The sequence below is a fragment of the Xenopus laevis genome, chromosome 1S (assembly GCF_017654675.1).
Source record: "Xenopus laevis strain J_2021 chromosome 1S, Xenopus_laevis_v10.1, whole genome shotgun sequence".
NCBI lineage: Eukaryota > Metazoa > Chordata > Amphibia > Anura > Pipidae > Xenopus > Xenopus laevis.
In genome coordinates, this window is record NC_054372.1 from 5,027,093 (window position 1) to 5,043,263 (window position 16,171).

Genomic DNA, 16,171 nt, shown 5'->3' on the forward strand with positions numbered 1-16,171 from the left:
CAGAAAGAGCCAGCACTTTAGGATGGAACTGCTTTCTGGCAGGCTGTTGTTTCTCCTACTCAATGTAACTGAATGTGTCACAGTGGGACCTGGATTTTACTATTGAATGCTGTTCTTAGATCTACCAGGCAGCTGTTATCTTGTGTTAGGGAGCTGCTATCTGTTTGCTCTTTTGAGAAATGGATTTTAGTGCAGAATTCTGCTGGAGCAGCACTATTAACTGATGTGTTTTGGAAAAAAAACATGTTTTCCTATTACAGTATCCTTTTAAAGGGATGAACACAGGAAACAACGGAGACACATATTATTTGTCCAAAGTAGTAATTATTACTTCTCATACATTTATTTTCAGGGACTATCTGGTCAGAGGGGTGAAGGTAACATGAGTGAGAGGGTGTCTGTGGGGGGGGGGGGGCACCATTACGACACTATCACTAACACCAACACCAGAGACAGACTCATTGGTGGAAATGTTGGTGGAGGCAGAACAGGTGGCAGGGGCTCCTGGTTTAGCAAAGTGGACTTGCTTTGATGTTAGCTGAACTGCACAACCCTGACTTTCCTAGTTGTCAAAACTCTGCTTCCTGCGCAACCCAAAATATCAAGATCAAAGGGAAACTGTCCAGAAACCACATACAGGGACTAAGAGGTCGGCTAGTGGAGAATTCAACACCACCTACAGGCATCCTACGAATAGCTTTCAATGAAATACCCAGAATTTGTCTGCTTTAAATATTTAAAGATAAATATGGTGAGCACAATTGGATTCTAAAATTAAATTTCATAAGAAATAATAAAAGTGATAAAAAACGTGATCATACACAGGCTTTGAAAATACGTTTCCATCAAGGCAAATAAAAGAGCAAGATACAGACATTCTGCAGTGTGTTCTAAAGTCAATGTACTTACTTTTGATAATGCCTTTAAGTGCATCCAGCACAAAAGTTATAGATATAAAAAGTGCTATGATTTCTTCTGTCGACCTAAAAAAAAAAATCTATTAAAAAGTAGGTCTGGTGAAGATCAAACACGCAGGAAAAATTAAAGGCCAGTTAAGGGGAGATTTGGGGTGAGTGCTTATTTGTGCCCTGGGTACCCCTGGAACTATAGCAGGGTGACACCCCAATGTTTCTATATATCTGTAACCTTGTTATGAGCTAAGGGGACCCAGTCTGAAGGCCAGTTAGGGGGAGATTTGGGGTGAGTGCTTATTTGTGCCCTGGGTACCCCTGGAACTATAGCAGGATGACGGTTACCCCAATGTTTCTATATATCTGTAACCTTGTTAAGGGGGCCCAGCCTGAAGGTCAGTTAGGGGGAGATTTGGGTGCTTATGTGTCCTGGGTACCCCTGGAACTATAGCAGGGTGAAAGTTACAAATATATGGAAACATTGGGGTAACAGTTATGAGCTGAGGGGCCGCAGTCTGAAGGCCAGTTAGGGGGAAAGTTGGGGGTAAGTGCATATATGTGTCTCAAAAAAGTTTTGGGTCAAATGTGCCAATTTTTAAAACTGGCAGAGTGTTAGGGTTTAGAACACAGTAAAGAGTTTCTAAGTTTAATAATCCAAACATTACGGTATTTTAGAGGTGTCCCTATCATTGCAATATTCCATGAAAGTTAAATTTGAAGACAACTTTTTTAGAATTTCAAGCACAGGGAAGTCCATTGGGCACGAGACACAGTAATGATTCAGACACAACAAATCACCTCTTGAATAGTTTCATCAACAGGCTACAGTTGAAGAGAGAGTAAAGAATAAGAAAGCAGCTATTCCACAGCCCAGTCCAGGCATAGAACGCCTTAAAATCCAGCTTGTAGTCATCACAGATCCCTCGGATTACTGCGGGAAGAGAGAGAACGAAGGTTAAACGCAGTTCAGTTATTGTGGAACAGAGGAATAAAAGAACATAAAATGATATTGGGATGGAATTATATATAATCATGTTCAGTCTCTGTGAGTACAGCCACTTCTCAAGGTGGAACACAATTAAGTGAACCCACGCTGCCTCAGGGCTTGCAAAGATTCTGCATATGTGCCCCCCAGGGTATTTAGAGAGCAGAGTACGGCTAAACTACACGTCTCTAAAAACAATTGCTTAGTCAATTAGCAGGAGAGTTTTGTGCCAGATGGTTCCAGGGGGGTAGAGGCAGAACTGTGTTTTCTTTTATGGCTTCCACAAAATGAATTAGCAAAAAGGACAACGTGTTCCCTATTGCTCCAATATTCTTATAATAAATGACATTTCTTCAGGAATGTCTAGCCACCGAACCAGTCCATTGTTCAGACTTCTCTTCAACCCATGAGACAATCTGGACGCATTTTGGTACAAACATTATAAGAAAACCTTTTTACAGCTTGGGAAAACGATGACGGTTCCCCTTTAAAAGACTATTTTCATCTCTAGTTTCCGTCTTGATCACAATGGTTTCAGACTGGTGGGTCAAGATGGACACCATTAAAGCTAGTGGTGCATCTGACCAATCACAGTATGGCCAGATCATAGAGGAGAAAAATGTCCAACAACAAATGCTTGGTGGTCCAGGGAAAAGAAAAGTAGACCAAAGGCAAGAATGTCGGGTTGCAGTATGGGACAGGTAGGGGTGCAGGGGACAGGCAGATGGGTCCCTGGAGTGATGGTTTAAAAGGAACTGTTCAGTATAAAAATAAAAACTGGGTAAATATACAGGCTGTGCAAAAATTTTTATCTAATATAGTTAGGCAAAAATGCAATGTATAAAGGCTGGAGTGAGTGGATGTGAAACATAATAGCCAGAACACTACTTCCTGCTTTTCAGCTATCTTGCTTTCCACTGATTGGTTACCAGGTAGTAAACAATAAGACAGTTGATGGGGGGGACACATGGGAAATAACTGTTGCTTTTGAATCTAAGCTGAATACTGAGGATCAATTGCAAACTCACTAAACAGTTATGTCCCATGTGGCCCCCCTTATAGTCACTGACTAACTCAGAGTTAGAGAGCTGAAAAGCAGGAAGTAGTGTTCTGGCTATTATGTTACACATCCAGTCACTCCAGCCTTTATACATTATATTTTGTCGCTAACTAACTATATAAGATACATTTTTTATTTTGCACAACCTGTCTATTTACCCAGTTTTTATTTATACTCTGAACTGTTCCTTTAAAAGGAAATACAAGACCAAGACCTATATGCTTATAATTTAGACCCTCAGCAGCAGTAGTGATATAAAGAAGCCAATTAAAAGGCCATGCTGATCACTCAAACACAGCAAAGTAAAATACCCTTATGTTAAAATAAACAGTGCCCCTTAGAAGCTAACTACCTGATTATCAAGTACCCCCATCAGCTGACATGTAGGCCTCAATTGATTTCCATATGCTGTAAGCCATGAACTTACCATTTATGTATAAAGCCAAAGGAGCAGTGGTTAATAAAACAACCAATGGTTGCCCAGAAAACAGAGAGTAAATAACTCCCCCAATGCACTGGCCGACAATTGTCTTTTGAACATCTGCAACGAGAGAAAAGCACAGAATATCCACTGAGTTCCTCTTCCTACAGAGAGGCAATAATTCACATGCAATAATTACAAACTCTATATCTTAAAGTGACAGGAACAAGAAATATAAAGCACAAAATGAAAGGACTTAATGCGCATTTAGAATTAATTTCTCCCTTTGGCTCAGCACAATTGCCAATTTGGCAGAGATGCTTCTCAGTCCTTACCCAAAAGGTTTCTCATTTTATTTAAGGGATAAATCTAGCAGGAGTGCTTGGCCGAATACTACTATTGCTTCTAGGCAGCTCTGAATGTCATGTGGCTTGTGTTTGTTTATACAGATCTCCACAGACAGCCATACACCGGCCTCTTTTGAGTCACTAAATTGTGGGGCCAAAATTAAGGATTATTTTGGAACTTGGCTAAAATTATTGAATGGGACGGCTGGAACATCATGCCAGGTAAAGATTCTCCTAGGTCATAAGAAGTAGTCCTGCCCTGAGGGGTCTGTGCAGGACCCATATATATATATATATATATATATATATATATATATATATATATATATATATATATATATATATATATATATATATATATATATATATATATATATATATATATATATACACACACACATCAGTAGCAAAAATGTCTTTATTCCTAGCACAGCCAGATACTTGTTGTGCTCCCAAGATGCAGTTTAGTAAATATTCCTGCAACCACAAGTATAATCCGGTCTTCCTGCTGATTTACCCTTATAAATATTATTGTTTCTCTTGTCATATGAGAGATAGCAAAGCGCAAATGCATTAGACTGCAATTATATCTGAAATGCAATTACCTGTATCCTAAAATGCCGTAAATTGAGGTTTTTCCTGGCTTTTAAATGAATTTAAGAGGTTTTACCAGCAAATACATAAATTAGCTGCTCTCAAATTCAGCAGAACAAAAGGCACTCTGTATTCATCTGTGTTCAAATCCCAGGCATTTCTGCACCCCCATATTCTTTTAAAAGAGTATAACCAAGGGATTGAGATTTTTACCAACCAACAATTCTACAGCTAAATCCCCAACTGCTTTGCTAAAATACATCCCATTGAGATGAGGGAGATGCTAACCCAAGCCTTACACCTATGAGCTAAAGGGGCCCAGCCTAAAGGGCAGTTAGGTGGAGATTTGGGGTGAGTGCTTATTTGTACCCTGGGTACCCCTGGAACTATAGCAGGGTGACACCCCAATGTTTCTATATATCTGTAACCTTGTTATGAGCTAAGGGGGCCCAGTCTAAAGGTCAGTTAGGGGGAGATTTTGGGTGAGTGCTTATTTGTGCCCTGGGTACCCCTGGAACTATAGCAGGGTGACACCCCAATGTTTCTATATATCTGTAACCTTGTTATGAGCTAAGGGGGCCCAGTCTGAAGGTCACTTAGGGGGAGATTTGGGATGAGTGCTTATTTGTGTCCTGGGTACCCCTGGAACTACAGCAGGGTGACTGTTACCCCAATGTTTCTGTATATCTGTAACCTTGTTATGAGCTAAGGGGGCCCAGTCTGAAGGTCAGTTAGGGGGAGATTTGGGGGTGAGTGCTTATTTGTACCCTGGGTACCCCTGGAACTATAGCAGGGTGACACCCCAATGTTTCTATATATATCTGTTACCTTGTTATGAGCTAAGGGGGCCCAGCCTAAAGGCCAGTTAGGGGGAGATTTGGGGGTGAGTGCTTATTTGTGCCCTGGGTACCCCTGGATCTATAGCAGGGTGACTGTTACCCCGATGTTTCTATATATCTATATATAAATGAGTGAAGGGGCCCCAGCCTGAAGGCCAGTAAGGTTGAGCGCTTATATTTTTATTTATCTTTTATTGTTATTTTCACCTATATTTATATTATAATATAGAACTGGTACCTGCACATAATACTGTAATATTCACCACATACAACTGTTTCCTCCTAATTCTGTTCTCATTCACACACACATCCTATTAAACAAACAGTCTATATCTGGATACTCATTCCCAGTGGCACTAACCCCCCTACTGCTCTTGGGTCTCTCATAATAAAGTGTCACATTTAATTGGATTTATTGGACCATACAGAGTCACCACAACTGGGAGGCTAGGGGTGCAAGCAGTCATGCACATTTTTTTAACTAGTATCCCAGAATAAAGAAATACATAGAACATTTCCCCCAAATGAAAAAACCATAAAAAGTCTGCAGTCGGTACCCCTTCAGCCATCTGGATATGAAATAAGTGACAGCTGAAGGGGCCCTGCTTTTGTATGGGATGAAGCAGTAATGATACTTGTTCACAAGCTGCAGAATAGGTGGCGGAGTACAAAGCATTCTGGACATGGGTGATTTGGCAACTCCCGAACTTGCATTGGTTTTGAGTTTAGCAGTATTTAAAAACAGAACCAAAAGTATATCGTTATATCAGTAAGAGTAACTCTTCATTGGACGTGGGATAAGGAAAAGCAATAGTAGGAAAGTTCAATGAAAGATTAGACAAAGCAACAGTCTGTCTCGAGTATAAGCCTATGGCATTGTAGTAAACCTGCTTCTCAAAACCCTTGCAAGGAACGAGCTCCTCGGCTGAGGTTCCCCCCAATCTCCTTTCTACTCGGCCACTTATATCCTCAGTTTGCAAGTGAAGTGGCATTGCTGCTTAAAACCACAACTGCTACCCACCTGTTCATGCTCTTCCAAGTTGATAGTTGCAAAACAAATGATCTTCAAAGAAAATCTTACCAATCACCCCTGCGGTGCTTTCGTCATTCAAAGAGCCAAAGGCTATAGAGGGCAGGAGGCAGGCAAAGTACAAGAAAATCATAGTTGTAATGTACTTTCCTATGGCCTTGTTATTTCCGATTATACCTGCGGGAAGAGAAACGCGGCTCGTTAAGAGGGAAGGACCTCAATCACCCCCATAGCCAAGTCTATGCAGAGAATCGCAGCAGTTTCGGATTTTCAGTTCCTTGATCCCAAACCTGATCAAAAGGTTTATACGACATGTACCAAACCAATTACATGAACATTCTGCTTGCAATCCAGACACGGAATCACTAATAATAAGCAGCGCTTACATGTTATGCCCAGAGACTACAGACCAACGCCTTATTAGCAGCTTGTAAACACATTTCTGATGTTGGTGGGAATGAAGCCAAACTGCTTTGCACTACACATATTATAAAATATTTATTTATATAATGTCTATATGGATGGAAATATTCCGTGAAACTTCCCAGCCTGAACTTAAAGGCTGATTTAGGCTCCAGCCCCATAGAAACGTCTCCCCCAGCTTCACCAATAACTGCCCCAGGGGATGCTGGGAAAGCTTTTCATAAAAAGGGGGGTCATTCCAACAAAGCCGTGTTTCTTACCGTCTGTAAAATCCATCGGGTATACCGGCAATCTGCGTGCAATGTCATCGAAAATTCCCTTTCCCACATTGAAAAATTCATTGAGCTGGAAATGGATAAAAAGAAAGTGTAAGAGGCGAGGGAAAGGGATAATGGGATTGTGTTCTACAGCGGGAGCTGCCACAGAGACTGCACTCACAGAAACGGAGCCGACAGTTGCACACAGCAGCATCACATACATACGAGAATACACCTTGTATCTATACTAATACCGCCTGCTTTTTGAATTGCTTTCTTCTGCTGAATCTTTACAGCTTTCAAATGGGGGTCACTGACCCCCATCTAAAAACAAATGCTTTGTAAATATAATTAGTTATTGCTACTTTTTGTTACTCATCTTTCTAGTCCAGTGTCCTCCTGTTCATATTCCAGTCTCTCTCACTGAAATTAATGGGGTGTATTTAAGAGTTAAGTTAGAGATCTCCACAGTCCGCTAGATTTAAATACCGCCTCTCTCATTCATTTCTATGGGATTTTTAAAGGCGTATTTATCAAAGGGTGAAAGTGAAAGTTAACCATTTGATAAATACGCCTTTAAAAATCCCATAGAAATGAATGGAGAGAGGTGGTATTTGACTCTAGCGGACTGTGGTGATGAGTTATTTAGTTATAGCTACTTTTTGTTACTCGTCTCTCTATTCCTGCCCCCTCCTGTTCACATTCCAGTCTCTCACTGAAATCAATGGGTACTCCAAAAACAGATAACAGTGGTATGTCTTTCATTTCCCAGGAACATCGGAGTACTGGGGTGTTTACTGAACTAAGATTTTAAGTGAAGCCGTATTCAGTTGTATGAAATTAAATCAAATGTCAAAAACCGCATGTGCAAAAATTTGGGTACCCTTGTAATTTGGCTAATTTGAATGCATGTAACTGCTCAATACTGATTACTGGCAACACCAAATTGGTTGGATTAGCGTTGAACTTCATAGGCAGGTGTGTCCAATCATGAGAAAAGGTATTTAAGGTGACCAATTGCAAGTTGTGCTTCTGTTTGACTCTCCTCTGAAGAGTGACAGCATGGGATCCTCAAAGCAACTCTCAAAAGATCTGAAAACAAAGATTGTTCAGTATCATGGTTTAGGGGAAGGCTACAAGAAGCTCTCTCAGAGGTTTAAACTGTCAGTTTCAACTGTAAGGAATGTAATCAGGAAATGGAAGGCCACAGGCACAGTTGCTGTAAAACCCAGGTCTGACAGGCCAAGAAAAATACAGGAGCGGCATATGCGGAGGATTGTGAGAATGGCACACCGCATTCCAAGAAAAACACCTGTTACCGACTGTCACATTTGGTGGAGGTTCCATCATGCTGTGGGGCTGTGTGGCTAGTTCAGGGGCTGTGTGGCTAGTTCAGGGACTACTGGGGCCCTTGTTAAAGTCGAAGGTTGGATGAATTCAACCCAATATCAACAAATTCTTCAGGATAATGTTCAAGCATCAGTCACAAAGTTGAAGTTCCGCTGCAGGGGTTGGATATTCCAACAAGACAATGACCCTAAACTCACTTGGAAATCTACAAAGACATTTATGCAGAGGGACAAGTACAATATTCTGGAGTCCCCCGACTTGAATATCATGGAAAATCTATGGGATGATTTGAAGCAGACTGTCCATGCTCGGCAGCCATCAAATTTAACTGAACTGGAGTGTTGTTTGGAGACCTTTATCCTGGTACCAGCCGCTCAGGTTTGCAATTTGGAACCTCACTGAAAAAAGCAACTGCACCAGTGCAAGGGGTACAGGAGATTGTGAATACATTTAGCCCACTTTTGGATTATGGTCTGGCTATTGTATTTGGGCACACCCAATAACTCTTCTGAGGGACACAGATATAGGTGCACGGTGATGATAAATTCTTGATTTTATAAGCTTGACCAATGGCACAGTTATCTGTATGTTAGAGCCAGCACAAGACAAATGAAATGGAAGCTAATGCAGAAATGTTTGTAAAACAAATTGCAGTGCCAGGGGCTGGCTGGTTGTACACGGAGCATTTTTGTGTGAGGATGAGCCACTTGGCATCACAACATCCGGTACAGTAGTACAACATATACTGGTGAAGGGTCCCATGGGAGATGAAGGTGGCCTTACTTACTATGTTACTATGTTACTATGTATATTTGCTTAATTTAGAACATGCTGTCCAGCTCCCATGTTCAGTTTTGGCCAAACTGAAAAATGTCATCTATGCTGGTGTGGCCATGCACCATGGTCAGAAAGTAAAAGGTGATTTAAGGGATACGATCATGGGAAAACATTAGCAGCCAATAGTGCTGCTCCAGCAGACTTCTCCACTGAAAAATTTTGAAATCTGACAATCTGGGGTTAGCCATATTGTCAGTTTACCAGCTGCCCCGCGTCATGTGACTTGTGCTCTGATAAACTTCAGTCACTCTTTACTGCTGTACTGCAAGCTTGAGTGATATCACCCCCTCCCCCCCCCCTCCCCCAGCAGCCTAACAACAGAACAATGGGAAGGTAACCAGATAGTAGCTCCCTAACACCAGATAACAGCTGCCTGGTAGATCTAAGAACAGCACACACTAGTAAAATCCAGGTCCCACATTCAGTTACATTGAGTAGGAGAAACAACAGCCTGCCAGAAAGCAGTTCCATCCTAAAGTGCTGGCTCTTTGTGAAATCACATGACCAGGCAAAATGACCTGAGATGCACCTACACACCAGTATTACAACTAAATACACTTCATGAATTAAATTTTATATTGTAGAGTGAATTATTTGCAGTGTAAACAGTGTAATCTAAAAATAAAAACTACATCATAAAATCTTGACAGAATCCCTTTAAGGGCTCCTTTTTGCTCCCTAGTCAGAGAGGACTGTTGGGCTGAATGATTGTGAAAACAGCATTTTCTGTTCCCATTTATGGCCAGTTATCTGGTATCACATGGTTCAGCTGGTCAGATACCTAAGAGCAGGGATCCCCAACCTTTTTCACCAGTTTGCAACATTCAGATGTAAAAAGAATTGGGGAGCAACACAAGCATGAAAACTGTCCCTGGGTGGTGACAAAAAGGGTTGTGATTGGCTATTGGTAGCCCCTATGTGGGCTGGCAGCCTACAGGAGACTCTGTTTGGCAGTAAATCTGGTTTTAATGCACCAAAACTTGCCTCCAAGCCTGGAATTCAAAAATAAGCTCCTTCTTTGAGGCCACTGAGAGCAACATCCAAGGGGTTGGGGAGCAACATATTACTCATGAGCTACTGGTTGGGGACCCCTGCCTTAGAGGGATGCCCAGAGCATGGCCACCTTCTTCAGCAATTTCAGTAGTGCATTTGCTCATACCTTTATGTGATGCAGGAAGAACAAAAGAACATATAATCTGGTGTTGGTGCTCTTTTAAGAAACAACATAAGGGGAGCCTAATGTCCCTGTTAGCAATAAGAATTAGGAATTGGCAATGCTGTGTGATTTGGGTGACACAATTGGCAGAAGCTGCCAGCCCCTGGGCAATGCCACGGCAAGAAGCCCATTACTGCCATTAAACACAGAGCAGCAGACAGGAGAAGGATTGGTGGCAGACCTGTCTGGGGTGCCCAGCTGTAGGTACCAGGAGCAGATCCTCCAGAGGCAATAAATAGAAAAATGATAGAAAAAATAGCACAAATTAACATGCAACATTTCAGGCAAACACAACATAACATAACAATCTATTGTAACTGATGAGATCAACTGGACTCTTTAAAGGCAACAGCTTATTGGTGGGGGGTGATTTTCTTACCTTTAAGGGCTTGTGGCTCTGCACCTTATGGCCGTCGTTTAGGGCCGAATGCTTATTCACGAGGGTCAGCAGGTGCCTCTGGTGCACTAAGGCCTCTTTAAACTCCTCTTCTGTTTTGGTTTCTAAAAGCTTTTGCCGGAAGGTTATGTCAGAAAACATTGTGGCGAACGTCCTTCCAACTTCAGTCGCTGTTTTGGTGCTTTTCTAAAATAAATACAATGAATGGCCATAACATTCCCTTTAGACCTGCAATGCTCTGACGGTAACTTTGACAAAAACGTAGAAATGTTAATTCTCATTCTTGACTTCTTATAACTTGACTTGTACTTATTTATTAATTTAATCTGTTATATGTAATTACAAATTTTAAATGTAAAAGACAAAAACATTAATGTAACAAAATTCCTTTTAGAATGGGCACAAATAGTGACAGGTTAATGGTACAAACAAAACAACATATTTATAATCCAGCTCTTAAAGGGGTTGTTCACCTTTATCATAACTGTTAGTATGATGTAGAGAGGGATATTCTGAGATAATTTGCAATTGGTTTTCATTTTTTATTATTTAAGGTTTTTGAGTTATTTAGCTTTTTTTCAGCAGCTCTTCAATTTGCAGTTTAAGCAATCTGGTAAATAGGGTCCAAATTCCCCTAGCAACCATGCACTGATTAGAATAAGAGACTGGAATATGAATAGGAGAGGCCTGAAAAGAAGGATCAGCAATAAAAAGTAACAATAACAGCACATTTGTTTTTTTAAAAAAGGGAAAATGATGCCCATTTGAAAGCCGCAAAGAATCAGAAGTTTTATAACTTACTAAAAGTTACTTTAAAGGCGAACCACCCCTTTAAAGGAACAGTAGCATCAAAAAATTACAGTGTTTTAAAGTAATGACATTATCATCCACTGTTGTCCTGCACTGGTGAAACTGCTGTGTTTGCCATGGGGGCTCAGGTTACACAGCAAACAGCAGATAAGCTCTGTAGAACATAATGGTGTTATCTGTTATCCACTATTTAACCGGTGCCATATACCCTTTTTTCAATTTCCACCACTGCTACACAGCAGCTTGTTTATATAAACTATAGTAGTACTTATCTGTTATCTACTGTGTATCCTGTGCTTGAATGGCTGCCCCCATGGCTACACAGCAGCTTGTTTATATAAACTATAGTAGCACTTATCTGTTATCTACTGTGTATCCTGTGCTTGAATGGCTGCCCCCATGGCTACACAGCAGCTTGTTTATATAAACTATAGTAGTACTTATCTGTTATCTACTGTGTATCCTGTGCTTGAATGGCTGCCCCCATGGCTACACAGCAGCTTGTTTATATAAACTATAGTAGTACTTATCTGTTATCTACTGTGTATCCTGTGCTTGAATGGCTGCCCCATGGCTACACAGCAGCTTGTTTATATAAACTATAGTAGTGTTTCTGAAGCAAACAGACCAGTTTTATCAGTGCAGAGCAACACTACATGATATTTTCATTACTTTAAAACACTTTCATTTTATGGTGTTACTGTTCCTCTGTAGTCACCCTCTGTTTTGGTGATCACTGGGCATTTCAATTCCTATAAATGGAGGGCACTGGCAAATGACGTAACCAGTATAGATTCTGAATTTCGGACATCTTATTGCACGTTATATCCCCAGAGCTTGCTAGAAACTGCAGTTTGAAGGTTTAGTAGTCATGGAAACCAGGTAAAAAAAAATGACAGACTATTCTAGGTCACCGGAGTACCTGATTTCATATTCGTTCTGGGAACATGAAGAAGTCTAGAGCTGCAGTCCCTCAGGCCTATGCTGGCACATAAATGTACAGGTATAGGACCTGTTATCCAGAATACTCGGGACCTGGGGTTTTCCTGATAACGGATCTTTCTGTAATTTGGATCTTCATACCTTAAGTCTACTAGAAAATCATATAAACATGAAATAAACCCAATAGGCTGGTTTTGCTTCCAATAAGGATTAATTATATCTTAGTTGGGATCAAGTACAAGCTACTGTTTTATTATTACACAGAAAAAGGAAATCATTTTTTAAAATTTGGATTATTTGGATAAAATGGAGTCTATTGGAGACCGTCCTTCTGTAATTCGGAGCTTTCTAGATAACAGGTTTCTGGATAACCAACCCCATACCTGTACAATGAAACCTCAATTTCCCATAACCTGAGTTCTCCCTCATTTAACACTGTTTTTTGAGGTTCCACCAATATTCCAATATATACCCCATTTTTTCTGGTCTCTCCTTCTCTGTATCTATAAATATAAATGGAAGCTGCCATAGTGCTCCCCATACACATTACAGTATTACTAATTGCATGCGTCTGGACAAGAGCTGAATCAATAAACGTGATTCAATAAAAATCAGTTCAGGCGATTGGATACTCACCATTTTTGGCGGTGCCAGAACGAGGATGACAAACCTGACCTCGCAGGAGTTCTCCCCCCAGTTCTGGGGCCTCTCCAGCCGACTGATACAAACATGTCTTTTCTGAAGGGACTTTATAGTGCAACTGGTGAGGATTAAGAAAACAAGGGATTACATGAGCAACTGCTTGCTATCTTGCACTACAATATCTGTTTGCCCCACTCTTATAAATCTTACATTTTGCTCTGAGTGGCCCCAAGATGGGTCCCATGGGACAAAAAAAAAACAATGATGAAAGGGCGAAAAAGGGGGAAAGGGGGAAAGGAAAGAAAAACGTCCAGTGTCGAAAGCTTGTAGGCAGTAAGGTCATCTTACCAGTGCTAACAGGGGGTCCAGGTGCTCAAGCCCCAGACCTTCAACTTGGGGAGATAATGTTTAGGGATGCACCAAATCCAGGATTCGGTTCGGGATTCTGCCTTTTTCAGCAGGAAGTCTTCCCCATCCCACCCCTAATTTGCATATGCAAATTAGGGTCCGGATTTGGTTTGGTATTCGGCCGAATCTTTAGCAAAGGATTTGCGGCTTCGGCCGAATCCAAAATAGTCGGTGCATCCCTAGTAATGTTATACATTCTCAATTTAATGGTAGGCTGGCACAAAAACTGGACTTTCCTCCAAAGTATGATGCGAAAATTAAAAAGAAAAATTATTACACAAAAAGGAGCATCTCAGAGGGTGGTCTTGCGCGTTTCTTGCACTTGTGGGCATAGGCTTAAGTACCCACACTAAGGTACGAAACTCGTGAGATGCTCCTTTTTGTGTAATAGCATTTTTTTATTTTAATTTTTGCATCATACTTTGGAGGGAAATCCAGTTTTTGTGCCAGCCTACCATTGAATTGAGAATGGACAAAAAAAACTCCCCAGAAAAATACAACTGTTAATTTTATTACAATACTATTATCTACATCTAATCCAGATGTTCATTTTCAAGTTAATTTTAACTTAAAGGAGACTTCTCACCCAGACATAAAAAGCTGTATAATAAAAGTCCTTTTTAAATTAAACATAAAACCTAAATAATTTTTTAATAAAACATCCATACCGTTATATAGATATTTAATAATGTCTGATGTCAATCATTTGCTGCCTGCCCCGCCTTTATGCCTGAGGTATTGAAGCGGGGCAGGCAGTTGCTTTCACTTTCCATTCTGCACTTCCTAGAGGTCACTGCACTCCTGTCCCCATCCTCCTCATGGTCTATAAATGTGTATTTTGTGCACAGCCATCAAGTCCTGATTCTGGCACATAAACAACATTTTGGAATAATGCAAAGCTTCCTTTTAGTGATTTACAGGTCGGTAAAACCAGACCCGCACCCGCCCCCCACCTGTGCCCAACTTCCGGGTTCCTTTTCTAGACCCGCCCTGCCGATGATCTCACAAAAGGGGCTGGGCGAGCAGGCGCGCTTCTATAAAAGTGGAAGCTGGCAGAGTAACATGGCCACAGCCGCAAATGGGGGTGCGAGGTCGACCCGAAACCGCCCAAACTGCAGGTATCAGGTCGGCCCGCACATCACTACTTCCTTTATAACTATGTTCAAAAAATCCCTGACTGCTTGCTGTGATTGTTTAGTCCAAGACTAAAGGAAACAATATTTAGATTATTTATATTGTGAGAGTAAAGTTTATTTTGCTTAAATGGATACGGTCATGGGAAAAAAATGTTTTTTTTTCAAAACACATCAGTTAATAGAGCTACTCCAGCAGAATTCTGCACTGAAATCCGTTTCTCAAAATATCTAATTTTGCAATCGGACATGGGGCTAGACATATTGTCAGTTTCCCAGCTGCCCCCAGTCATGCGACTTGTGCTCTGATAAACTTCAGTTACACTTTACTGCAAGTTGGAGTGATATCACCCCCTCCCTTTTCCCCCCAGCAGCCTAACAACAGAACAATGAGAAGGTAACCAGAAAGCAGCTCAATAGTAGATATAACAACAGTACTCATTAGTAAAATCCAAGTCCCACTGAGACAAATTCAGTTACATTGAGTAGGAGAAACAACAGCCTGCCAGAAAGCAGTTCGATCCTAAAGTGCAGGCTCTTTCTGAAAGCACATGACCAGGCAAAATGACCTGAGATGCACCTACACACCAATATTACAACTAAATACACTTGTTGGGTTAGGAATACAATATATATATATATATATATATATATATATGGAAGTGAATTATTTGCAGTGTAATCAGTATAATTTAGAAAGAAAAATGACCCCATAAAAATCCATATAGAATCCCTTTAACTAGCACAAGAGAAAAGAATTTGGAATTGTTTCTTAGGGTGACGGGTCCCCGTCCAACATGCACAAGTGTTCCCAAGTGTGAGCAAATACCAGAAGGGAGGTTGTGGGAAGACACATGAGACGGTCAATGAAGACATTGTTCTGTACAGGCCAAAACAATTAAATCCTAAGTGTCTCCGTATGGGGGATTTTACTAGCAAAGGGATTTTTGATGGACACGGCGATAGTTAAATTGGTGGCTCAATGCGGTGGGACAGATAAAACGAAAGGCAATGCGCTTGCCGCATTTGAAGCAACGAGTTTTGTTCTTTGGTATTGGGAAATTACTTTGGGACGGGGAGGCCTGGAACATGTTTTTTCACTTTAGATTAGGTTTGTTTTTAGTGCAAACGTCCCATTGTCTTGGAGCGGACAGTGCCCAGGAGAACAGAAGACATATTTGCCCTCAAGATGCACAAAGTTTATTTTGAAAAATTAAATATAAAGAGGAATTAAATTAAATGAACTTCCTTTACTGCTGTGAATGGATCATCTTGAATAAAGTCTTTTGGCTACGAATGAAAAGCGCCATGGGTTTTGGGAACAAAAACTTGTTATAAAGGGCAGGTGGGAGGCAACTCCAGAATAAAATGTGTCCATGACAAACTACATTCTTATTATATGTGACCAACCTCCACAGAGATGCCTATATGTGCCAGTAACAGACATACCCAGTGCCTCTGTGTGCACAAAAACAGAAGGGATGGAAGGTTCTTCCTTTAGACTAATGGTGCCATTAGCTTAAAGGGAGGGATACTGTCATGCGAAAATGGTTTTTTTTTTCAAAACAC

At 40.9% G+C, this 16,171-nt stretch overlaps 1 protein-coding gene across 2 annotated transcripts in view; it reads right to left on the reverse strand.

Moving 5' to 3' along the window:
• The window catches only part of slc4a11.S (solute carrier family 4 member 11 S homeolog), a 96,652-nt gene that overhangs the window by 12,606 nt on the left and 67,875 nt on the right, over positions 1 to 16,171 (reverse strand). For both annotated transcript variants that reach the window (XM_041579353.1, XM_041579354.1), the window contains exons 7-13: positions 13,056 to 13,179; positions 10,650 to 10,853; positions 6,871 to 6,955; positions 6,239 to 6,364; positions 3,384 to 3,497; positions 1,710 to 1,842; positions 910 to 983 (exon numbers count right to left, since the gene is read on the reverse strand). In XM_041579353.1, the coding sequence (XP_041435287.1) occupies positions 910 to 983; positions 1,710 to 1,842; positions 3,384 to 3,497; positions 6,239 to 6,364; positions 6,871 to 6,955; positions 10,650 to 10,853; positions 13,056 to 13,179 (860 nt within the window). The remainder of the gene's footprint in view (positions 1 to 909; positions 984 to 1,709; positions 1,843 to 3,383; positions 3,498 to 6,238; positions 6,365 to 6,870; positions 6,956 to 10,649; positions 10,854 to 13,055; positions 13,180 to 16,171) is intronic.